Source organism: Apium graveolens, chromosome 7 (assembly GCF_009905375.1).
Source record: "Apium graveolens cultivar Ventura chromosome 7, ASM990537v1, whole genome shotgun sequence".
Taxonomy (NCBI): domain Eukaryota; kingdom Viridiplantae; phylum Streptophyta; class Magnoliopsida; order Apiales; family Apiaceae; genus Apium; species Apium graveolens.
The window spans coordinates 365948-392673 of NC_133653.1; the positions used below are offsets into that span (position 1 = coordinate 365948).

Here is a 26726-nt window from a genome sequence, read left to right on the forward strand (position 1 = left end):
GTCACATATATACAAACCATTATTTAAAGCACCACGTCCATAAAGAATATTATCTCTAAGAATAGAACATTCATTATTCTCAATAATAAATGAAAATCCAGCCAAGTCTAATATGGGAATAATATTCCTCACAATCGAGGGAACAAAATAACACTTATTTAAAATAATAGTCTTGCCCGTAGGCATATGTAAATGAAATGATTCTACATCTTCAGCAGCAACTCTTGCTCCATTTCCATCAGTAGAATCACCTCCTCTTCCTCAAGAGTCCTACTTCTCCTTGGTCCCTGCAACAAATTGCAGATATGAGAACCACAGGCGGTATCTAATACCCAAGTAGAAATGACATATTCACTTCTATCATGAACATACCTGAATCAGAAGCGGTAGTCTCACTACCCTTCTTCTTCTTCAATTCTGTAAGGTAAACCTTGCAGTTCCTCTTCCAGTGCCCCACTTTGTTACAGTGAAAGCAAACAACTTTGCTCTTGGGGTCTTCAGCTTTTGGTGGAACCGGCTTTTCTTCACCTACTTTCTTCTTCTTGGAAGGGTTCCTCTTCCTTTTCTTAGGATTGGAACCTTCACCAATTAGAAGAACAGAACTCTTCTTAGGGGGAAAATTCGATTCTGCAGTCTTCAACATGTTGTGGAGTTCAGGCAGGCTGACATCCAACTTATTCATGTGAAAGTTCACAACAAACTGCGAGAACAAACTCGGAAGCGATTGCAAGACCAAGTCTTGGCTCAGCTCCCCATCCATGGCAAAACCAAGTTGTCCAAGACGTTCAATCAAATTGATCATCTTAAGTACATGGTCATTCACAGATGATCCCTCAGACATCCTACAACCGAACAGCTCCTTCGATATCTCATATCGAGCTGTCCTCCCCGCCACATCATACAACTCTTGTAGATGCATGAGGATAGTGTGAGCATCCATATGCTCATGTTGCTTCTGTAGCTCAATGTTCATGAAAGCTAGCATGATGCATTGAGCAACATTTGCATCATCTATCCACTTACGATACACAACATGTTCATCATTATGCGCATCGCTAGCAGGTTCAGTAGGCTTAGGTGAGTCAATCACGTATTCCAGCTTCTCAATCCTGAGAACAATTCTCAAGTTTCGAAGCCAGTCAGCATAATTAGGACCAATCAATTTGTGAGCATCTAGTATGCTCCTGAGTGATAGTGCAGAAGACATAACGTACAAAGTAAATCTGTAAATGATAAACACATAACAACACTTAGCAAATATTCGATTTCATTTCAAAACACTATATGAATCGGGTCTTTATTCATAAGTGGCTCCCACTAGTTTTCCTAATTTATTCAACCCCCATACATGAAAAATTAAGCATTCATAATGCTAGTGGGAATAGGGATCCTACATTCCATCACACAACCCCGGCTGTGGCACGAAACACCATGTAATGTTCAATAGGCAGACAACTCTTGTCAATTACATCTAATGTTATTCCCTAATCAAACTTTAGCCTCTTGAATAATTGAGTCACGGCTGTGGCATGACAAACTCAATATTCTAAGTCAAGTCTAACCCAACATTCCATACAATTGAATCAGTCCCCAAAGGCCCACGGCTGTTGCACGTAACGACCTTTAGATTCTTATTCAATGTACACATCTCTATGTAATAGACAAGTATTTCTTATTTCGAAATCAAAGCCCTCGGTTGTGGCACGAAACGACAATGATTCAAAATAAGAACTACTTTCTACCATGTTGGAAGGCTATGACCGACACAAGCCCGTTGTGTCATTGGCCAATTACTACTTGATATTATTTAATTTTAGAGGGTTTATATTACGTTACAATTATAATCATATTATAAAGAGATTATTCCTTTTAAATTAAATATTTCAAATCAATAATCAATAATCAGATGATTCCCAGATCGGGTGGAGCATTGTCAAGAGGCGTCACTTAATAACCCTTTCTTACAGATAGAAATCTATTGTTGACAGAATCATCCTTTCTCTCATATCAAAAATTCATATTCAATTACGTGTTTCACAAACACAAGAATCTCATGATTGTATTCATAATAATGTTATTAAGGTTATGAAACAATTTCACTATACTAGGTTGTCTAACAAACGCCTTATGTTCATTCAAGTTCACCTAAATCTATCATCGCATGATAAACTAAGCATATATCACATATATAAACATGAATAAACATCAAGGTAGGCATGTTACATCATCTAGCACATTAGTCTAAGCATTATACATCTCTATGTATCACATGAAGCATTTAAAATCAATTCAAACGATCAAAAACAGCTATAAAACACTTCATGGAATATAAACAGTTCAAAACTTTTATATAAACTATAATTGATCACTCCATTAGATCCGTCTCGGAAAAACGAATCCAACGGTATATTGCACGCTCAAAACGGAGTTACGAAACTCCCAGAAAATCAATTTTAAAATCAACAGACGGGCTGTAACGCATTACAGGAACGCGTTACAAGCCCTGTAACGCATTCCGGTGATGCGTTACACCCCTTTTAAGCCATTAAAGAGTGTAACGCATTCCGTGAATGCGCCACAGGTGTGTAACGCATTCCCGGAATCCACAGCATATAAAATAGGTGTGTTACACCCCTATTTTTTTTTCAGCAGCCGCCGGTGCCTTTTCTCGGAATCCGCGCCGCCTGACAGAACCTGTGCCTATTCTGTGTCTTCTCCTTCCGTGTATTACAGATTATGCAGAGCAGACATAGTACAGATATATATACATATTTACAAACAATTTTTATATATATATGATTTATTTAATTACGAATTTAATTGTAAGAACTTCAAAAATTCATAATAAAAAATCTATACATCATAAAATTATGAAAAAAATACCCAGACGATCTACAACACTTGTAGAACCCAGATCAACATTCAAAATTATTCTGAGAAACGATTTCTCATCAGACAAAATTAATCCATGATATAACTTGTAAAAATCATAATTAATTCATACAAACACATAAAATTCTGAAATTTTTACCACAGATCTATATGCATACAACCTATGCTCTGATACCATTATTGGATTTTTAACGCAGCGGGGCATGGTAAAACACTTTTACACATATAAAATCCAAATAAAAGCATATAAATCGCGAATAAAAATTCGAGGGATCGAATCTAACCTTTATAAATAATTCGGAGACAACGATCAGAGATCCATAGCAGTTGCTCCTCAAGTGTGAAGCACTCCACCGGTATCCACCAAGAAAACGATGTTAAGGAGGAGGAAGGAGGTGGAGAGAATTGAGTTTTCCAAACTTTTTGGGTTTTCGGGTTTGATGTGTGTTAGAATAAAATAGGGTCTATAATAGTGTATTTATAGGCAAAATTTTCAGCTGAAATTTTCCCATAAATATTATTATTATTATCCCATTTATTATTCTCATTAATAATTAAAACACCTTTTAATCATTAATCCTTTTTCTAAACACTTTAGAAATAATTCTCTCTCTTGATTTAATTTCCAAAAATTAAATCCTTTAATTAATAATATTAAGAACTTTTCTTAATTAATTTATAATCAATTAAATCTCATTTAATCAATTATTAAATTTGCCATTTAATTATTTATTTCACAAATAAATAATTATTTAGCCATTATTAATTAATTCCTCCACCATTAAATCATTCTCTTTTTATGGTGTGACCCTGTAGGTTCAATATTAAGCCGGTAGTAGAAATAAATAATAATAAAACTATTTTATCATTATTTATATAAATTCTCTAATTTATTAAATATGATTAATTAATTAATCACATTTATTCTACATCGTGAGTGATGCTTCTCAACAAATCGCGACTATCCGGATAATATGAATTCACTGCTTAGAATACCAAGAACCTGTCAGTGAATAGTTACCGTACAATAAACTCCTTCTACCCTACAATGTCCCGATTAAATACAAGGCATGGATCTCGTGTCAAGCCTATCTAATTCAATCACTTGCTTACCATTTACTATGCGTAGTTCTATGTAAATTAGAAACTCCTTTCTAATTTCATTCACTCTGGCCAGAGATTCCTGAATTAGTATAAGTGGATCAGCCTTGAACATTCGCTTCCTTCACTGGAAGGGGTAGATCCTTTATTGATCATACACTATCTTCGTGTACAAATTCCTATACTCAGAAGATCCCTAATAATTGTCCCTGGAGACTAAGAACTAAACCAAAGCATAGTTCAGTGTACACAAGATGACTATGATGACCTCAAGTCTAAGGATACTTGTACAACTATCACTAGGTGAACAACTGCTGACACGTGAGTGAACTCCATCAGTTGTTCAGCTGTGCGAGTCATGTTCAGTGAACTTATTCCATAATAAACACCTACATACTAGCTATAGTGTGACCACACAAATGTCTATGAGAACAGGCATCCTTCATAATGAAGCAAGCATCGTATGTACCGATCTTTGCGGATTATTAATTACCAGTTAGTAATCCTATGACCAGGAACTATTTAAGTTTAGAGTTATCATCTTTTTAGGTCTCACTATTATGATCTCATCATAATCCATAAAAAGCTTTACTCTAAACTATGGTATATCTTATTTAAATACTTAAATAGATAGAGCCCGTAATAAAATCAAAACAAGTCTTTTATTAATATCAATGAAATCAAAACAGATTACATAGAAGTTATTCCTAAATCCTATTACATGATTGGACTTAGGACATATTCCTTTCAGGTTCTTCATGCAATTTTTCATAAGTAATTGCAAAATCCAACACAGCACTAGGCAACCTATTAATTATATGTACTGCAGTAAGAACACACTCACCCCAATATGAAAGTGACAATCCAGATTGAAAGCTCAAAGCTCGAGCAACCTCTAAAATATGTTTATGCTTTCTTTCCACCCTAGCATTTTGCTGTGGTGTATAGGGACATGACTTTTGATGCACAATGCCATGCTTAGCCAGAAATTCATTACATGCTTTATCAGAAAATTCAAGTGCATTATCAGAGCGTATGGTTTGGATTGTACCTTTGAATTTAGTGACAACAAACTCCTTCAAAGTGACAAGAGTTGGCAAGTAGTCAGACTTCCTCTGTAATAGATAGACCCAGGTCACCCTGCTATAATCATCCACCAAGGTAAAAAAGAATCTATATTTTCCTCTGGTTGCCACCTTGTACGGTCCCCAGATATCCGTGTGAATAAGTGCAAAAGCCTTCTGTGCCAGAGAATGACTGAGCTTAAAGGGTTGTTTTGTTAACTTTGCCATTGGACAAGTTATACACACTTCACCTTGCTGTCCAATAAAAGGTTTAACACATTTGAGATGCTGCAATTTAGAATGTGAGGCATGTCCCAATCGTTGGTGCCACAGGGTATATTGGTTACTTTTAGCAGTCAAACACATAGGCATGTCAGCAACCCTTTTATCTTGCAGATAATATAACCCTTCCTTCAGCTCTCCTGTAGCCACCACTTCTTTTGAGGCAGAGTCAACAATAGCACAGCCTTTTAAATGAAATGTCAAATCACAATTTATATCTTTGGCTAGCTTGTGAATTGAAAGCAAATTGTGATTAAATTGGGGAACATACAAGACATTGAACAATTTAAGTCCATTAGGTAGCACCACATCACCTATATGAGTAATAGGAGTGCTGGCACCAGTGGGTAACTTTATAGTAAAGAGGATGGGGTAGCCTTGACATTTATCATATTTTCTAAAGAGGAAACCATGTGGTCTGATTCCCCTGAGTCCATAATCCACTCAGATTTAGGGGCCTTGACAATGTTGACATTGACCATTCCTGAGAAGCCAAAGTCCAACTCCTCATCTGTTTCTGATCCTTTTTGCACTGCACACTTAGGAAGAAGCTGCAACAATTGTTCAAGTTATTGAGGAGGTATTTTCAAATCAGACTGTTTAGACACACTCCCCTGCACATGATTAGCTGCCTTAGGAGAGAATGCTTTCTGTGTCCCAGACCATTTACCTTGTTGAGAGTTAAATTTTTGACCAGGCTTTCGATACTTATGATGCCACTTAGGGTAGCCTGTAACAGTCCAACACCTTTCTTGAGAATGACCTCTGTAACCACAAGCTGTACAGGTCAAGGACCTATCACCAAAAGACCTGTCACCATTTCCCTTACTGTACATTGCCGCTGAATCACCATCAAATGCTACAGATTGGTTTAAAAGATCCCTCTGAGATTCCTCTTGCTGCATAGCAGCACATGCCATTTCAACAGAAGGCAAAGGCACACTCATCAAAAGTTGACTGCGTTGAGCACCATAAGTATCATCAAGTCCATTTAAAAACTGAAACAGCCTAGCCTCCTCTTTTACAATCGCTATAGCCTGTAGCAGTTTTGAAACGTCAGGAGTCATAGTTGTGACTGCGGGAAGGATATTTAGAGATTCTAATTCTTCCTACAAACAGCTCAAACCAGTAAAATAATCAGAAACTTTCATTCCATTTTGCTTAAAATTAAACAGATCCTTGCTTAACTTATATTTTCGAGAATTATTTGTCAACGAAAACCTTGTTTCCAACTGCTTCCATATATCACTAGCAGTAGTGATAAACAATACAGAAGTTTTAATAGCATCAGAAATGTTGTTGTGAATCCAGGAGATTACCATATTATTGCAAGTGTCCCATTGAGTGGCTTTTGCGGCATCAGATGTGCTCCTAGGAATAGAGCCATTAACAAAACCAAACTTTCTTTTATCTGAAAGTTGGATCTCAAACTGTCATCTCCAAGCTCTGTAATCGACAGGCCCTTGCAGCTTGGACACACTCATTGAGGTTAGGCCATCTGAAGGGTGTAAGAACAAGGGTTTTGGAGATCTGTGTATGTGAATTTACTACCTGAGGTCATGATTTCTAGAAGACAATCGATAAGCAGTGCAAGAAACAAGAATGCACTGTACTAGAAATTCAAAACAAACACTCAGGATTTGTATAAAAAACTATTCTCTTTTTCAATCACAATCTGCTCTCAAGCTATCAATGCAGCTCTGATACCATGATGACTAAATAATTATTTACAAATGATCAGCTATGCAGAAAGAAAAAGAGAGGATATGAGAATGCAGATCTACTTTTACTAGAAATTCAGCAAATTCCCATATGTGGGATTACATGTACGTTTGTCCTTTTATTCCTTGATAGCTTATCCTAGATAACAACCTTGGAAAGAAAAGTCTGCATTACCCCTAGCTATACTACTGGATAAATAGAAAGAGTAGATGGTCCCCTACTATAACAGAATAATAAAGTAATTGCAGAAAAACATATGTGCTCTTCTCAGGTCTGCTTGTGCTCTCCTTGAGTCTTTCTTATGCTGGTGTAGAGGTGGCATTCCCATCACCATAATTTGCATTGTCAGCTGCATTATCATCATTACTTTCCATTCCAAGTGTTGTTCCATCACCTCATCCTAACATATCCACAAATAATGTTTTACAGGAAACCTGAAATATCCATGTATGTCAATGAGTTACAAAGTATCTTTGTATTTGAATTCGACATAGCCTCGTCGTCAAATGTAAGGTTCAGACATCTAAGAATTAATTGCAGGAAATCCGAGATATCCATGTATGCCAATGAGTTACAAAGTACCTTTGTATTTGGATTCGACATAGCCTCATAGTCAAATGTAAGGTGCGGACATCTAAGAAATAATATAATTCTATTCTTTCAAAATTCATGAAATTTGAATAAAAATTTTCTTCCTGCATCTTAAATAACTCCTAAAATATGTAGAATTCTAACATATATCAGTAGAGGTCTAACTGTTATAGCCATAGGGAAAATAGAACCTATGTATTATATTTAGTTCATACTCTTACACTATACAATGAGGTCATAAACAAATATAAACCACATATAGACTTGCAGCTGCAGACAACCGCAACCGACAATATATCGGTTACTCTTTAAAGATAAAGAGTTCAAAGAAATATGCTCATGCTCAGTAGAAATATTAATTAGTAGAGATATACCAGAGCTTTAAGATTGCAAGTGAACTATTACGGAATATGAGTGCTTCCAACTACTATAAGTACCAGAAATAGCAACTTCACTAATTACAACATGGCAAGATCATTAAATGTTCAAGCGCATTCAAAATGGCTTATATAAAACTATGATTGGCATATAAAAGGCTATATATAAGACAAAGAGTCAAATATCATGCTTCCTGACTCTTTTTAAAGGAGACAAAGAAGTTGCACATTGCAGCAGGAAAGACTATACAACAACAAAAACCCGAGCACAATCGGTTATGACATTGATGTTCCTAAGGTTACCTCAGATGCACTTCCTAGATACACTTCCTGAGTTTAAAATTTTTTCTCATTTTAGAACTCGAGGGTATTGTAGTAATTACACAATATTATATGCATTTACCAAAATACCATTACTATTCTATACTAAAATACACTTGCATTTCAGGAAAGTTCCCGAGTTAATTTCAGGAACAATTTTTCTCACTGGTTATAATAGTTCCACTTACTTTAATTTTTATTGACTGTTTAAAATAGCATGTAATGGCCTCATTATTCTTTATACATCTAAGTCAGACTTTACAAGCCTGCAATGCAAACGTTCTTTTAGGAGTGTACATCGGTGCTATTGTAATTTATTATCAATTTATAATTATTTATTTAGCAGTAGCATGATAATATATATATATATATATAATCCACTTTTTCTAACAAATGAAGTAGGGAAACAAAGGTGGATTCAATGCTTGTAGCTCACATCCAGATAATAAATAGGTTGTAAGCAAAAACAATAAATTCATAATTTAAAGAAAGAATTAGTTCATTATAATAATGAAAGAAACATGTAAATTGTAGACTACCAAACCAAAATATTATAATTTGTATTCAAAATCTTTTGTAACTTTTAACATAAGGTGCTTTTTTTCGAATTTGCAATCAACATTCAGGCATATATGAAGTCAAAAGCAATTCATAATACATATTTTTTACAACCAATGAATGATCCATAAAATGTCTCAAGTTGCTCGAATTGTTCTCCTACACCAGCCTAAAGTAGCCAGACCTTGTAATTTGACTCAATTAAATCAAAGGCATATCCGAAAGTATTAAACTATAGGTCAGGTGTATAATCACTTTGTATCTAGAACTTGGCATAAATAGTTTACCGTTGACTCATTTTCGGCTTAAGTTCTTTTCATCACATTTACATAAATATCTATTATGTCTAGCAAAACAAAATATGTGATAGTAAGTAGAATACATATACCTTTTCAGAACCAACGGGGAGGGTGTTGTAGTTTAGTCCTCAAACAAATTAAAATTTATTAAGATACCCCACCATCAAGACTGCAAAGAATGTATGATATATAACAAATAGATTATCATGAGCATTTTTACGTACACTGCTCATGAGTTTGCCGAGTTCTTCATTATAGGACAAAATAATTTGAAACAGCAACCGAATAAGATGAATTTGACAAGCCTTAATTGAAGAAACTAAATATGAACTTTGAGTTCGATAATATGCCTTAAAAGAGCATAAAAATGTATACATATTGCTGCATAGTAATATATTGTATCGAAAATTACTGTTTGGAAGCTAAATATAGATGGTCACAGGGGATCCTATGCAGTCTATGTATATAAGCAAGGATCTAAGAATAGAGATCAACCTACACAATTATTGGGATGAAAGAGCAAACAATCATGAGACCAATGTAAGCACAACTAAGCAAACATTCTTGCTAATTTGTAATCAAAAGAGTTCTAAATATAAAAATTGAGGAGGAGATACATACCGAGAATTTCATGGGCAGTGACTTTTATTCTTGACATACAGTTGAAGATGATGATCATAGTCAGGCAGAGCAGAATCATGGCCCTTATTCTCACAATTTGGGGAGAAAAGGCCCAAAATATCACTGATGTTATAAAATGGCCTTTTATATCACTCACAAACGTGATATTTAGTTGCGTTTATAATATATACCGAACGTTAGAACTAACTTAGTGGTTAGGTGGTACATTTTGGAGCTCTGTGTCTTTTCTTCTCAAATTGTGATACTAAGGGCCATTACCCATTCATTAGGCCATGTTGCTTAGCCGATGCTGTTGTCAAGCTTTTTTGGGATTATAATCCCGAACTATTATACAGGAAAAATAATCTTATTATTATTAATTGTAATCCCTTGGATTAAATTACTCTATCTTTCTTTGTTTAGAAATTTTAAGTCCAAGAACTACTAGATAATCAGTCATATGTGGACAATGGACATATATTAAAACGTTGATGTTAAAAATTTAAATTTATTAAAGATCAAGAATGAATACAATTAAAATTAATATTATGTATTTGTGGAGAACCAACATGAAATTATGATGAAAGTTGATATAATAAATATTAACCTAAAATTTGTGCCATGTACGGGTGTTTTAAATAATTGTTATTTTATTTTTGTTATTTTAATATTTTATTAAATATATTTGTTAAAAAATAAGTATGTCTAAATAAGTGTATTATTTATAATTTTAAATTTTAAAATATATAAGTTCATAAACTGACCCATTATATAGGTTCATAAAATTCAATAGGCAACCCAGTTAAATACATCTCGTTTTTTGTTCCCAGAGTGTTTTAAAATTATAGTAATATAAGTGTCCAAGTTAAAATTTCTAATTTTTACAAACAAAACCCAACCCAAATAGTATGATATTTGTGTTATGATTATAATATAAATATCATAATTATTATACGATTTTAAAAATTTTATTATTTCATTAAAATATACTATTGAGTCATATAAGAAATAGGATTATTGAGTTCAAATTAATAAAAGAATTGCAATTGAAAAATGGGTAAAATATTATATATAATATTATAAGTCATATAAAAGTAAAAGAAGAATAAAAATTATACATTAAAGTTATAATGAAATTCAAAAAGGAGTGAAACCAAGAATCAATAGAAACCAAAGGAAAGGTTAAAGTAAAGGGTGAAAAAAATAAAACCAAATTTAATAGAATCATAAAATATTTAGAAGTATAAGGAAATACAAATAAAACTAAATTTAATAAAATCATAAGATATGTATTAATAAAAGATAACAAAAATAAAACTTAACATAATGGAGTCATATGACATGTAGAGGAATAAAGATGTAAACAAAAGTAGTAGTAAAATTAAAAAGACATATAAAAGTTGAATTATAAGATATATAAGTAAATTGGTGAAACCAAAATTATATTTGTGTACCACTTATTTTTCTTTTTTCCTAAAGAGTATAGTTACTATTAAGTTTTATTCTTCAAAATTTATCACTTTTGATTTTTTTTTATAGAATATGATGACTATTATTCTTAAAAAATTTCAATTCTGTATGTTTACACAAAAATTATGGTGATTAGGAATTATAAATTTTATAAAAAATGAGTAGTCACACTGAATTAAATTTTATTCCCTTTTGTTGAGAACTATAATCTTATCCACTATTAAAAAAACAAAATATCAACAAATAAACCAAAACTTAGTTAAAAAGAAACAAACATGAATTTTATAATCCTTACACTACCGTAATTAATCTCATTATAACTGCTACTAGCCTATGACCCGTGCGATGCACGGATCGCTTTTAACACTTGAATGATTTTTAATAATATAATTATATCTTAAAATTATTATATTTTGATATATATTTTTAATAGTTGAAAAATAAATTGAAGAATATAATAAGTTCTAATGATAAATATTGTGTGATAATTTGAGACTTGATTGAAAATAAATAATATAATATAATATGTTATTCACGAGACTTAAGCCCTCAACCTATTGAAATTGTTAAAATAAAGAATATAAAAGTGTAAATATAATAAGTTGTTGACGGGATTTGAACTCTGGATGCATGAGAGCAATTTAAATATTAATATAATATTATTTTATTATTCCATCTAACAGTTCCCATCTATCTGACTTTAGATCTGACGGTTGTTCTGACGGTTGTTATTTGTCGTATCAAACGACTGTACCGAACAACTGACTACCAAATAGAGGATGTTTTGTGATAATTTTAGACTTGACTGAAAATAAATAATATAATATAATATGTTGTTCACGGGACTCGAGCCCTGAACCTGTAGAAATTGTTAAAATAAAAAATATAAAAGTTTAAATATAATAAGCTGTTGACGGGTATTGCATCCAACGGTTCTCATCTATCTGACTTTAAATCTGACGGTTGTTGTTTGTCGTACCAAACAACTGTACCGAGCAACCGACTACCAAATAGAGGTATTCTGCTTATAATAGTATAGTATAGATAGACAGATGAACCAGCTATCCTATGCTTCATAGCATCAAACAAAATTAAAAAGGGAAGTCATAGAACCAGGGGCGTCATAGAACCAGGGGCGTACGCGTTCTCCTAGTTGTACAGGAATGTTCTTCAGTTTTAGACAGCCAACTGTTTGAAATTGTTTGAGAGAAGGGAAATCTCCTTCCCCAACTTCCAATTCTTCCAGATTGAAGAATTGTTTTAATCTTAAAATTTGAAGACTTGGAAACCCATTCTCACTGCATACCATTTTGTTTCCCTCGTACACATTAGAACCCAGATGAAGAGAATTGAGATTCGACAAACTTCCCAGAGTGGGCATTGGATCTTCTGTAAACTTACTTTCTCTTAGACTTAAATCCGTGATTGAATCGGGCAGATGACGTAGTTCCGATGGATCTTTATTACGACTACATCTAGTCTAGCACAAGTTGCTTCGGCAGTAATGACACCTGTCATACGTCATAAACTACAAGTGGCATTTAATCAAACAACACCTTATTATTGTAACTGATTTTGTTATATTCTAGCTAGTACTTTAAATACAGATTGATTGGCTTGTATGAGACTCTTGAGGAATAATAAACAGAATGTCTTCTTCTTCGTCTTTTACATACATGTTTGTATAGTTTCATTTCCGCTGCATACTCGATATGGTATCAGAGCCTCGATCGATGAAATTAGCCGATTATACTTCATTTTGAACGAGAAGATGTATGAATTGACACATCGAAAGCAGTGGTTAAGTGTTTTCTTCACATCTTCAAGGTCATCTATGCGTTTTTCGTGATTCTCGAAGAAGATTAGTAAGATTCTTGTTCTCTTCGTCGTTTCTGATCTCGTTCTCTGTTAACAATCGATTGATCTTGTAATATCGTTCATATAATTAGCTTGTTCTTCTATATTTCTATAAGCTTGTGTCTCGATAAGTTTGGAATCAGATTAGTAGTTTTTGGATCTTGATTAGTAGCGTATTGATCATGAGGAAATCGAGTTACGTTAACGCAGTACTTAATTCTAGTAATAATGAGAATTCTGGTGAAAGTTCTGGTGGAAATTCTGGAGGTAATCGTGTTGAAAACGAAGATGTGTTAGCACCGAAAACTGTTGCAGATGATGACCTAGGAGTTGTTAGTTCTAATCTTCACCCTCTATATCTGCAAAATATAGATCATCCTGGATTGGTGTTAATCTCTAAGAAACTTACTGGAACAGAAAATTACGGTCCATGGAAGAGGTCTTTAACTATAGCTTTATCAGCCAAGAATAAGCTAGGTTTAATCAATGGTACCTTTCCCAAACCTGAAGAAACTTCACATCTTAGAGCTCAGTGGGAACGTGTAAATGACATGGTTATCAGCTGGATATTGAATACTGTGTCAGATGATATAAGTAACGGCATGGATTTTGTTAACACGGCACAAGAAGTTTGGGAAGAGCTTCGTGACCAGTTTTCCAGTATAGATGGACACAGAGTGTATCATATTCTGAAGGATTTACATGCTCTTGAGCAAGGTGATAAATCAGTCGAGTTTTACTATCATAATATGAAAAATCTGTGGGATGAGTACACTGCTTTGGAGCCTGCTATAGCTTGCAAATGTAATTACAAGTGTGATTCTCATAAACTGTTAGATGAAAGGGAGCAGAGGAAGAGACTTTTACAGTTTTTAATGGGATTGAATGATAGTTTTTCTGCAGCTAGGGGTCAGATCCTCATGATGAATCCCTTACCTACTATTGCACAGGCTTTTTCACTTGTCAAACAAGAAGAAAAACAAAGACAAGGACACATAATGGCAACCAGCTCTTTCATTGGTAATGCCAGGTCTATTGGTTCTAATACAAAATCTGTCTCTGTCAACTCTCCAAATGAATCTTTGTCTGCTAAGAAACAAGGCTTGAAGTGTGTTTACTGTCATAAAGAGGGTCATACTAAGGACACTTACTTCAAGTTAATTGGTTACCCTCCAAGAGGTAGGGGTCGAGGCAAATCACCTTACTCAAATACTAGTACTCTTCCTCAAGGCTTCAGACCTTATCCACATACTAATGCTCAAGCTTCTTATGCTGGCTCAACACAACTTAATGATAATAATTCTGCAATTCTTCCAGCAAATTCACAAGTCTCTTTGGAACAGCTTCAATAACAGATGGCTAAGATTTCTCAAATAATGTCCACAATGACAAATTCTACAAATTCTGCTTGTTCATCAACACCTGAAGATCATATCAGTAATCTTGCAGGTTTGGCCTATTCCATGATGTCTTTTGTCCCTACTATACTAAATGAATTATGGATCATAGATAGTGGGGCTTCTAATCATATGTGTTGCAATCCTCATCTTATGAGCAATATACACACTATTTCGTCTCCTTTTAACATTGCTTTACCAAATAATCATACTATTTTGGTAAATCAAATGGGTTCAGTAACTCTCAGTTCTTCTATCATTTTAACTGATGTTTTATTGGTTCCATCATTTCATTGTAATTTGCTTTCTGTTAGCAAACTTACTTCTCAGTCTTTCATCAAAGTTTCCTTCACTTCCTCTCATTGTTTCTTCCAGGTTCAGGACCAGATGCAAACTTTGGCAACTGGTGTTGAATATGGAGGCTTATACTGTTTCCCACATGCTCCTGTGTCCAATACTGTACCCTCATTTGTTCAACCTGAATGTAGTATATCAGTACATTCTACTTCCGTACAAAATCATGTTCATTATGTAGTTCAAACTAGTCAACATGTTTCAAAATTATGGCATCTTCGCCTAGGCCATGCTTCAAACAATGTGCTGAAACATGTTTCTTATATTTCAAATGTTGATATGTGTAATGCTGATTGTCCTATTTGTCCTTCTTCTAAGCAGACTATGCTTGCTTTTCCATTACATAGTTCTTCTCATGCTAGTCATATGTTTGATCTTTTACACATGGATGTGTGGGGGCCATACCAGGTAGAAACTTTGCATGGTTGCAAATATTTTCTCACACTGGTTGATGATTTTTCTAGGGCTACGTGGACTTTTCTTATGCCCAGTAAACAAGAAGTATTTTAGAGGTTCACTTCTTTTGCTTCGTATGTTCAAAACCATTTCAACACTTCCATAAAAACTGTTAGAACAGATAATGGGAGTGAATTTGTTAATCATCAAATTCATAGTTTCTTGTCTAATCTTGGGATTCTACATCAAACTTCTTGTACTCATACCCCTCAACAAAATGCCCGGGTTGAGAGGAAACACAAACATCTGCTTGAAGTTGCTAGAGCTTTTCGATTTCAATCTGGACTACCTTATAAATACTGGGGTGATTGCTTATTGGCTGCTACATATGTTATCAATTTGTTACCAACTCCCATTCTCAACTATAAAAGCCCTTATGAGTTGTTATATAACAAAAATCCTGATTATGGTCTTCTTAAATGTTTTGGATGTTTGTGTTATGCCTCAATTCATCCTTCTAATAAATTTGATTCAAGAGCCATTCAATGTGTTTTCATAGGTTATCCTTTTCAGCAGAAAGGTTTTAAATTACTAAGATTAGATACTCATACCACTATTGTCAGTAGGCATGTTAAATTTCTGGAACACATTTTCCCATATCATACTATTCCTTCTGGTTCTTCAAAGTTTGTTTCTGCTTCACCTGGTAATTCCTATACCTTCCTTAATTGGTTAAATCAGCTTCCTCATATGCCTATCTCCTCTTTATATGATTCATCATCCCCTGATTTAACATCTTCATTTAATTCCCCAGTTATACCTAATTCTCCTGTCTCTATTTTTCCTGATAATGTTTCTTCAGACACTAATAATCCCATTGCTAATACTTCTCCAGAAGTTGAAATTCTTCCTGATGTTTCTCCAGTGGCTGAAAATCTTCAAATTTTCCCTAGGAAGTCAGTCAGAGTTAAAAACACACCTACTTGGTGGGCTGACTACCATATTTCTTCTAAATCTTTTGCAAATTTTGCTGCCATAGAACACGGCCCTTACAATCCTCATGATCAACTTCTTTATGCTTATAATTCTGTTAATTCTTCTCCAACGGAACCATCTCATTACTATCAGGCAATAAAAAACCCTCTTTGGGTTCAGGCTATGGAGAAAGAATTAATTGCACTAGAGTCCAATAATACCTGGATTTTAACTACTTTGCCTCCTGGTAAAAAATGTGTGGGTTGTAAATGGGTTTTTAAACTCAAATACTTGCCAAATGGTGAGATAGATCGATATAAGGCCAGGTTAGTGGCTAAGGGTTATACTCAGTCAGCCGGTGTGGATTATCATGACACGTTTGCTCCTGTAGTTAAGTTAGTCACTGTCAGGAGTTTACTTGCTATTGCAGCTGCTAAGAACTGGTATGTAGAACAGTTAGATGTCAATAACGCCTTTCTCCATGGTGATTTAACAGAAGATGTTTATATGCATTTACCTCTAGGTTACAAAGGTGTATCTTCTGGTTTAGTTTGCAAATTAAATAAGTCCATATATGGCTTAAAGCAGGCGTCTCGGGAATGGTTTACAAAACTTGCTTCTTTCCTTATTTCTTCTGGTTACAAGCAATCTCTCTTGGATCATTCTTTATTTACTTTTAAGTTTGATTCAGGTTTTGTGGCGGTTGTTGTCTATGTTGACGATATTTTAATTGCTGGCAATGACAAGCCCACTATTCAGGTTTTGAAAGATCTTTTACATAAACAGTTTACCATCAAGGACAATGGTCCCGTCAAGTATTATCTTGGGTTAGAGGTGCAGCGCAATCCAGATGGTATTTTTTTGGGTCAACAGAAATTTATCACTGACCTATTGACTGCCTTCAACATGCTACATGTCTCTCCCTTATCTGTTCCTATTGATCCTCACATTAAGCTTTATGATAATGATCAATCTGGTGATCTCTTATCTGATGCTACTTCTTATAGAACGATCATTGGTAAACTTCTCTACTTGACTACTTCTCGGCCAGATATAGCTTTTGCTGTCCAGTTGTTAAGTCAGTTTTTACATGCTCCTCGTATTAAGCATATGGAAGCCGTTCATAGAGTTCTTCGTTATTTGAAGCTTACCATTTCTCATGGATTATTCTTCCCTTCCAGTAACTCTCTTATTTTACAAGGATTTTCTGACAGTGATTGGGGGGCTTGTCCTCTTGATCGACGTTCTGTTGGAGGTTATGCCTTTACATTAGGCCCTGTTGTCATTTCTTGGAGATCTAAGAAACAAGCTCTTACGTCTCGTAGTTCTGCAGAAGCCGAATATAGGGCTCTTGCTGATTCTTCTTGTGAGAGGTTATCTGGTTAAAACAACTTCTTGCAGAGCTCACTGTACCTCCTACAGGTCCAGTCTCTTTATTTTGTGACAACAAGTCTGCCCTTGATCTAGCTGCCAACCCGGTTTATCACGCGCGTACTAAGCATGTTGAGCTTGATTGTCATGTCATACGCGAAAAGATTCATATGGGTATAGTTAGTGTTCTTTCCATTGCTTCCAAGATGAATCCAGCTGATGTTCTTACTAAAGGCCTGGGTAAAGTTCCTCACTGGAATTGTTGTTCCAAATTGGGTCTTTCTTTTACTCATCCGCCTCCAATTTGTGGGGGGGCTAAAGATACTGATGTTAGTAAGACTCTCGGTGCCATTTCACACAAAGGGGAGGCTATTACGACTACATCTAGTCTAGCACAAGTTGCTTCGGCAGTAATGACACCTGTCATACGTCATAAACTACAAGTGGCATTTAACCAAACAACACCTTATTATTGTAACTGATTTTGTTATATTCTAGCTAGTACTTTAAATACAGATTGATTGGCTTGTATGAGACTCTTGAGGAATAATAAACAGAATGTCTTCTTCTTCGTCTTTTACATACATGTTTGTATAGTTTCATTTCCGCTGCATACTCGATAATCTTTTAGAGTACCGAATAAGTCAACGCTCCTGAGACGATTGCAATACGAAAGTGGTTTGAGTGTTGCAATCTTAATAGATCCAAAGTGTATGATGATAAATGTTTGGAGACTTGTTAAATTGGCTACGGACTCCAGCGTGTAACTGTATGCTTCTTCTATTTCTCCTTTATCATATATACAGAGTGTATGGAGGTTGGTAAGATTAACAGTATCAATCTTCATCCATTCTTTATACTCTATAACACCAAGAGTCTGCAACTTTGTTTGGTGGGTTCCTATATTCAGACTCCCTCTAATTTTAATGCATAAATGCCTCAACTCATGAAGCTCACATATCTCCGGAGGAACTGTGTAGTTTGTTCTCCACCGACCGTGCAAGGTTTGTAGCTTTTTAAGCTTGCCTATACTTGCTGGAATTTCTATAGGATCACCAAAATACTGCTCACCACCCGTTAAGCCCAAGTACTTTAAGTGAACTAAATCTCCTATTTCTTCTGGTATTATCTTTGAATATACACTTGTTATATCTAGGACTTTAAGATTTTTGAATCTGGTGCACACCAACTTCATTTCTTTTAATTCTAGTTTAGCACTAGAATAATTTACTAGTGCCAATGAACGCAAACGTGAAGCATCAAATCTACACTCAACGAATTGCAAGTACACACCTAGAATAATTATAAAACGTGAATTTTATAATTCTTAGATAACCGTAATTAATCTCATTATAATGAATGAGCATCAAACAAAAATAAAAAGTTAAGTCATCCAACCCAGGGGTGTACGCGTTCTGCTAGTTGTACAGGAATCTTCTTTAGGCTTGGACACAAATCTGTTTGAAATTGTTTGAGTGAAGGGAAAGCTCCGTCCCCAACTTCCAATTCTTCCAATTCTTCCAATTCTTGTAATCTTAAAATTTGAAGACTTGGAAACCCATTCTCACTGCATACCATTTTGTATTCCTGGTACACATCAGTCAACTGAAGAGCGGTGAGATTCGACAAACTTCCCAGAGTGGGCATTGGATCTTCTGTCAACCTACTTATTCTTAGACTTAAATCCGTGATTGAATCGGGCAGATGACGTAGTTCCGATGGATCTTTTAGATTACCGACTAAGGACACGCTCTTGAGACGATTGCAAGACGAGAGTGGTTTCAGTGTTGGAATCTCAACAAATCTAAAGAATAGTGTGAATGTTTGGAGACTTGTTAAATTGGCTACGGACTCCAGCGTGTAACTGTTCCATTTTGAGATTGTTCCTATGTCACATATAGAGAGTGTATGGAGGTTGGTGAGATTAACAGTGTCAATCTTCATCCATTCTTCACACGATATTTGAAGGAGAGTCTGTAACTTTGTTTGGTGGGTACCTATATTCAAACTCCCTCTAATTTGAATGTCTAAATGTCTCAACTCATGAAGCTCACAGATCTCTTTCGGAACTGTGTAGTATGTATTCCCCCAACCGTGCAAGGTTTGTAGCTTTTTAAGCTTGCCTATACTTGCTGGAATTTCTATAGGTTTGGGAGAATACTTCTTATGACCCATTAAGCCCAAGAACTTTAAGTGAACTAAATCTCCTATTTCTTCTGGTATTCTCTCTGAGTCTAACCTTATCATATCTAGGACTTTAAGATTTTTGAATCTCGCACACGCCAACTTCATTTCTTTTAATTCATATTTACCACTTAAATAATTTACCACTGCCAATGATCGCACAAGTAAAGCATCAAATCTACGCTCAACTAGTTCCAAGTACTCACCTATTTCATTGTAAATGACATGACGGGGTTGTCCTTCCAACAAATGAATGCGTTCTGGATGGTGTTTACCTGATTCCAAAACGACCAACAACTTGTGCTCCTTTGCTTTTTTTATGGCAAGATCACGGACAAGATCATGGACCCGGCAACTCTCAACTTGTCCGCTCCATCGCAATTTATTAACCTGAAGCAAATTACGGTTAATCAGCTCATTCAAACAGTTTTCAGCCATGTCCTCCATGATTACTCCTTCACCTTCTTCGGCTTCTGATATGAATTCCTCTGCAATCCATAGACGCTTCAACTTGTCCAAATCAATCCCATGGTCTTCTGGGTACCTTGCAAGGTACAGAAAACAGTCTTTCATTTGGGGAGACAAGTCATTAAAACTCAAACTCAGTATTTCCCCAATCTGGGGAGACAAGTCATCATCCTTCAAGTGTCTCCATATATGCTCCTTCACCTTTGACCAATATTCATAGCTCATGTTGTGTGATAAGAGGCCGCTCAGTACCACGATTGCAAGTGGTAAACCACGACATTTACCAACCATCTCCCTTCCTAATTTCTTCAAATTTGGGGTTGTTGGTTCTGCTCTCTGACAGAACAATTCCCAGCTCTCATATTCTGTTAGAAAACGGAGTCGATGGACAAAACATTTGTCATCTGCCATCTCTGCAACTTTTTTGTTGCGGGTGGTTATGATGATTCTACTACCATTTTTCTGGTCTGGAAACGCATCTTTTATCTGGATCCATGCCTTGATGTCCCATATATCATCAATCAACGCCAAATAGCAGCCTCGATCTTCAAGTAACTTTGTCAAATACTGCAGCAAATCATACTCATCCATGGTTGACAACTTTTGTTCGTGCTCAAGTCCCATAAAAGACTTTATTATTCTCTTTAGAACATCTTTTATGTTATAATCGTTCGAAACACAAACCTTAGCACGAGTTTTAAAATTTCTCAACTCGCTAGAGTTGTACAACTTTGTGGCAAGTGAAGTCTTGCCCGACCCCCCCATACCGTGAATTGAAATGACTTTGAGGGAGAGGTCCTCGCTATTAAGTTCAGCCTTCAAAGTCTTAAAATCATCCTCGAAACCAACCACTTCCACCTGGTTATTAATGGCGGTTATTCTCAACAATGTTCTCTCTTTCTGCTGCTTGTTTGGAGTGGCTAAGATATTGTCAATACGGTAGTCATTTCGCCTATTCTTGATCACTTCAATCCTTTTCTTTAGTGAATCTATCTCCTTGCCGATATCATAAAGTGTAGCTTCTTCTTTGATCAAGCAAACACAGGCCCGAACACGATCCCAGATACTTTGTTTCGGAGCTGCATATTCTTGTTGGTGAGCACTGAAATCGCTCAGGATTTTTATCGCATCATTGGCAACATCTCTAACGTCCTCCACCCAGTTTCGGATTTGCTCCTCTTCCAGTCTTGATTCTGCAGATCTTACGGAAGACTGGAGGTAGCGCAATTCATCTTTGAGCCACCTTAAATTATCTTTCACTTCTAGTAGAATGTTAACTTCTTGTGCAATAAATGCACCAAGCTTTTCAATTGCAAGAGATACGATTGCATCAACCATTCTTCTTTAAGAAGCTTTATGATCTGAAGGTAATCGAAGTAACTACAACAAGAACAATACTAATTTATGATTTGTAAGGTCTATTGTGCACAGAATTACAGAAATAAAAGCTTTAATTCATTGGTTTGCCTATGAGATGCCCTCAACACTGAAAGAGTGTCGTGTTTTGTGTGGTCGATCAATTTATACTTTGTCTGTTGAAACCTTTTTTTACTGCTGGGACATTCCAACCATCCATTGCGGATCTCAGCTTAGTATGCGAAATTATGCAATTACGAGTAACCTCATTTTAAGCTTTGCTAAAATTGCATCTTAGGAAGAAGTCCAAGTAAAATAATATGAGCATGATTAGAAATGCAAAAAAGTAAATAACTGAAGAGCAATATCTAACATATTGTTGTTGAATTTAGGTACACGTGAAAGTGATCGTAATCGAATATTAAGTCCATAAAAAGAAGAGAAATCTCAGAGGGACCATAAAAGATATAGAATGTAATTATAATTACTGAAGTCGCCGGAGACTTGTCACAAGTCTTTGTAGCAATATAGAAGAAGAGGGACCATGACAGAGCATGTGTATGGTGTCCCTATAAAACAGAGCACTGTCCTTTCAATTATTGCAGTTTCTACACCATAATCGCTACAATGCAATTCTTCTCAAGTGCATAGTAAGTCTCCAGGGAAATCTACCCTATTGAGTTATTAGTCAAGCAGATGAAAGGGATGAAATTCAGGTACTTGACAGTAGCGTTTGTTGAAATTAAGGATCCAGAGTCCAACTTCTTCGGGGGCACCATTTACTTAAGTGATTATGTCACTAGTCACCGGTCCAAATTTAAAAAAATGTCATTTTCACTAAACTTTTCGAATTTGATATTTGAGTGCTAAAAATTAGTATTTTAACCATTTAATCTTCATTTTAGATCATATAACTATAAATAAAACTAAATATAAATAGGGACACTTCACCTCTTTTAGTGAGGGCACATTATAAAATATACATATTTATACCTTAAAATTTAAATAAAAAATCGCTAATTTTTAGTTCCGTGAGGGCACGTGTCCGCCCCTACATGAATCTACCCTTGATTTTCAAGCTTGATAAATGATTTTTTTTTCCATTTCCGAGCATATAAACATTCTGCATATTGGAGGCCTAGATACTGCATTTTCCTGATAACCTTCTGTGAGATGAGCTCTTGTCTTAAATTTTTAGCTAAAATAAATTACATAATACTGCATTTTTCTGTAACCAAGAAAGATATATCTAACATATTAGAAATGTAAAAAATGAATAAACTTAAGGGCAATGTCTAACATATTATTAACTAGTTCTATTTAAGTTGTAAGGAGGACCTGTAATGTGCTATTAGTTTTGTTATGAAAAAACAGAACATGTACTTAGCTTTATAAACATAAATGTATAATATCACAACTATAATCCATAACATTGGATGAACTTGGACGAATACTCAGAGTTGCCCTGGCTCATACTTTTCGTATTTTAACCGAGTCCTTTAACATTGAAAACGAGTACTCCGAAAATTGACCAATTACTTAAATTTTTAGAAATGAAAATGAATATAACCAATTTTCGAATTTTATTTTAAACCTACATATTTCTTGATTTTAGTAACTAAAAGTAAAGGTATGACAGGGCAAAGGTGAATGATAATAGTCTAAATTTCTTGCAAAGGTTGAAAGTTTTGGCTCAAAGAAGATTGTAAGTTTCTGCTAGGAGACTTCCAATCATCCATTGCAGATCTCACCTTAGTATGTGAAATAATGCAATTACAGGTAATTCTCATTTGAACCTTTGCTAATATTGCTCCCTATGAAGTCCGACTAAAAATCTTAGGAGCACGATTAGAAATGCAAAATGCTTAAAAAACCGGAGAGCAATGTTTAACATATTGCTGTCAAATTTAGTTTGTACCTGAAAGTGATCGTAATCGAATACTAAGTGCATACAAGAAAGTTCTGCAATTGATTAAGGATACCAGGAATGCAACTAATCCATATTTCGACGAATTACATTATTTCATCTTGGAGCTCAAAGCCATGCTGACAGTGGATAGCTCAGTTGGAGGAAATGAAGAGACTAAGCAGAGGAGTCAAGCAGTGCTATCCAAGTTGTAGGGACAAAACACTTGTAATGTGGTCTGTGAATCTCTTGGTTTAGAGATTCACTTGTAAATTGTCACTGTAATAGTTATAGATAATCTAATTTACTTTCAACATTTTCAACTGAACACTTGTTAGTTCACATTTTAATTTATATTTTATATGTACGTAAATTAGGCCCCAACTTATTATCGAAAATGTTCTAAATATAGGTTTTACAAATTAATATTTGAAAATTATTTTAAAACTATTTCGGAGGCTCTAGCATATTTGGTAATTATAATATAGTTGAACCATACATACGGGTGTGCATGATATGGATAAGGGTGTGAATCACACAGAGTGAGTGCATGTATTGTCGAAGGTGTTGGAGAACATTCCTGGTTGAATAAGGTGATGAAATTGCCAGGCTTTGTTTGAATTATAACATGAAAATGTAAAAGAAAAAAAGGTGAAACTTTGAAGTTTGTGAACCGGGCATTTCTTCTGTGCGTGTTTATATTGCATGCTTGTCCAGAACATCAAACTTACTTTTACATTCAAAAGTAGATTCTATAAACAGCCTTTCCGTCCTTTTATCATCTTTGTTTTTTTAGTATTTTTTTCCTGTTTCTAGAAACCGGTTCATGAATACTGCATAATTTCGGGTTTTAGGAAAAAAATTAAAATCCTTTTATTATATATTTTTAATTTATTCAAAAGCCTTACACTACAAGAAATTTGTAATTTGTAATTAGATAACGTTGACAGACAACTGTTAAAATAAATATCGTTATCTTAAAAAAAATATTACAACGGTGAATTGATTTCGTAGAAAAAATAGCTATGTGAGTTCCAGAACAAATAATAATTACCTATCATTTTAAAAATCATTGTCTGCGTTGTGTCTCCCGGAATCAGATAACAGTACTTAAACTACAATGTGATCTTAAAATGTTAAGACAACACCCTAAAATCGTTGTTAAATCACAACTTCATATCATCCTAAAATAATGGTTTTCGTGCTTATGTTGTGTAATTTAGACAAGTGTTTATTTTTACTCGTCTGATTAAACATCAAAAAACGATGCACATATAGCATTGTTAAAAGTAAAGTTCACAGGAAATGGTCATTCCGAGCATTATATTTATAAGATTTACACAACAGGATTTGTGACACGTTGTCTATGTTGGAAAATGTGGGTATTGAGCCCCACATTGTCAAGTCATTTTGAGCCGTTTTTGAGTGGGTGACACTTGAAGTATATTCTCCGAAAATCCCATGAAACTTTACCCAAAACAAAGACATGATCTTTGCCCGAGTTTATAGCCCATGGTTTCTGCAGTTTAAGCCATTCTACCAGTTCCAATGCCAAAGCGTCCTTAACATCAGGAGAGGCATTCTTGAAATGCCATCTCAAGATGTCTAAGCCACCATAGAATGGAACATAGAATAGCTTGGCTTCATTTTCATTATAAACTCTACAAGGATGCTTCATAACCCTGGAATGAAAAATTGTACCAGGCTTTTAGATTCAAACTCTAAAAGCATGTTGTTATTGTTATCAACAATGTTTCTAACAATAAGATTTTTCTTTTCTTGAACATTAAAACCAGGAATATCTCTTGTGACAAGAGCCTTATCGTCCTTGATGTCAACAATAGGACTACTCTCTTGTATGCTCACTTTGAGTTTATGATTATCAAAATTGTTCTCTTGAACAAGATAAATAGCAATCTCTTGTATGCTCACTTTGAGTTTATGATAATTAACAGAACTAGCATTAATGAGTGGAAGAGGGATATCAAAATTAGGTTGTGCACCAGCAGAAAGGCAATAGATATTGTTGAGCTTTCTCGACGATACACATACGTGAACAATGTGACCAGAGATAATGGTGGTGGTAGAAGACCAGAGGAAGACAAGAACCAAAAGAAGAAGTGTCAATGAAACTCGAGAGAGTAACTTGGAAAGGATGAATTGAAAGAAACCAAGCTCTTTTGCAGCTCTTTTCGAAGATTTAGATCTTTTCTTAGACAGTGAAAGGGCCATTTTGTTGGCTAAACAAAACTCAGTTTCCCTCAAGCTAATTTGCTCTGTTTTTAGGGAAGATCTTCAACACAAGAAGAGTGTCTTCAACATGAAGGCAACTCTTAGGAGGACTAAAATTGTCCCAAAAGTAAGCTGCATGTTGACATGTTAATTGCATAGACACTTGTTTAATATGCATAATTAAGGATATAGACCATAAGCTTGCATGGCTAATTATAATATTATAATGAACATACAATGTAGGATTAACTTGTTTCCATTAGAGAATGAGTGATTAATGTACAGCTAATATATAATCATAATTTGATATTATGTAGGTGATTGTGATTCTGACGGAATAAAATTTTTAATACATGCAACATGTCTGAAACAAGAATCAGCAGATATCAACCATTACAAGAAAGCTAGGAAGCAAGGACACGGGTGTAGGAGTGTGAGTGCGAATACGGGAATTCGACAAATATAAAAATATGGGGATACAGGTGCAGGGGATACGGGAAAAAAACAAAAAAAATATATATATTTTTAATGTTAGACATAATAAAACTTAATAAAAAACCCAAAAATTGCATGAAAAATGAATCAAATGCATCCTTTATTAATCTAAAACACAAAAATACAAGTAAAATCTTTTAGTTTATGTAAAAATGAATACGATAATCAATACTTTTGTAATAACTAATAGACATGGATACTTAATTTTGTAAATGTAGTTTTCTAAATAGATTTTAACTGCAATTTATAAAGATAAAATTTCATATTAGTATAATGGAAGAATCCGACACGGGAAATCGGAGCAACTAAGTGTCCATGCTTCTTAGTAAGAAAGTCAAAGATAATAGTAACATGAATTAAAATGCTTTGACAGTATGACATTTAGTTCAAGAGTGTGCTATTAACAAACAACGAAACAGCTAGCCAATGTCAAAGCC

The 26726-nt window shown here is 34.8% G+C and overlaps 2 protein-coding genes across 2 annotated transcripts in view; both read right to left on the reverse strand.

Moving 5' to 3' along the window:
• LOC141672096 (glutathione S-transferase T1-like) overlaps nt 1-26726 on the reverse strand; it is a 272410-nt gene that overhangs the window by 176094 nt on the left and 69590 nt on the right. The window lies entirely within an intron of this gene.
• Nucleotides 18364-21764, reverse strand: LOC141670428 (disease resistance protein RPP13-like). The gene has a single exon (XM_074476259.1). The coding sequence runs from the start codon at nt 21636-21638 to the stop codon at nt 19038-19040; it is 2601 nt and encodes an 866-aa protein (XP_074332360.1). The 5' UTR covers nt 21639-21764; the 3' UTR covers nt 18364-19037.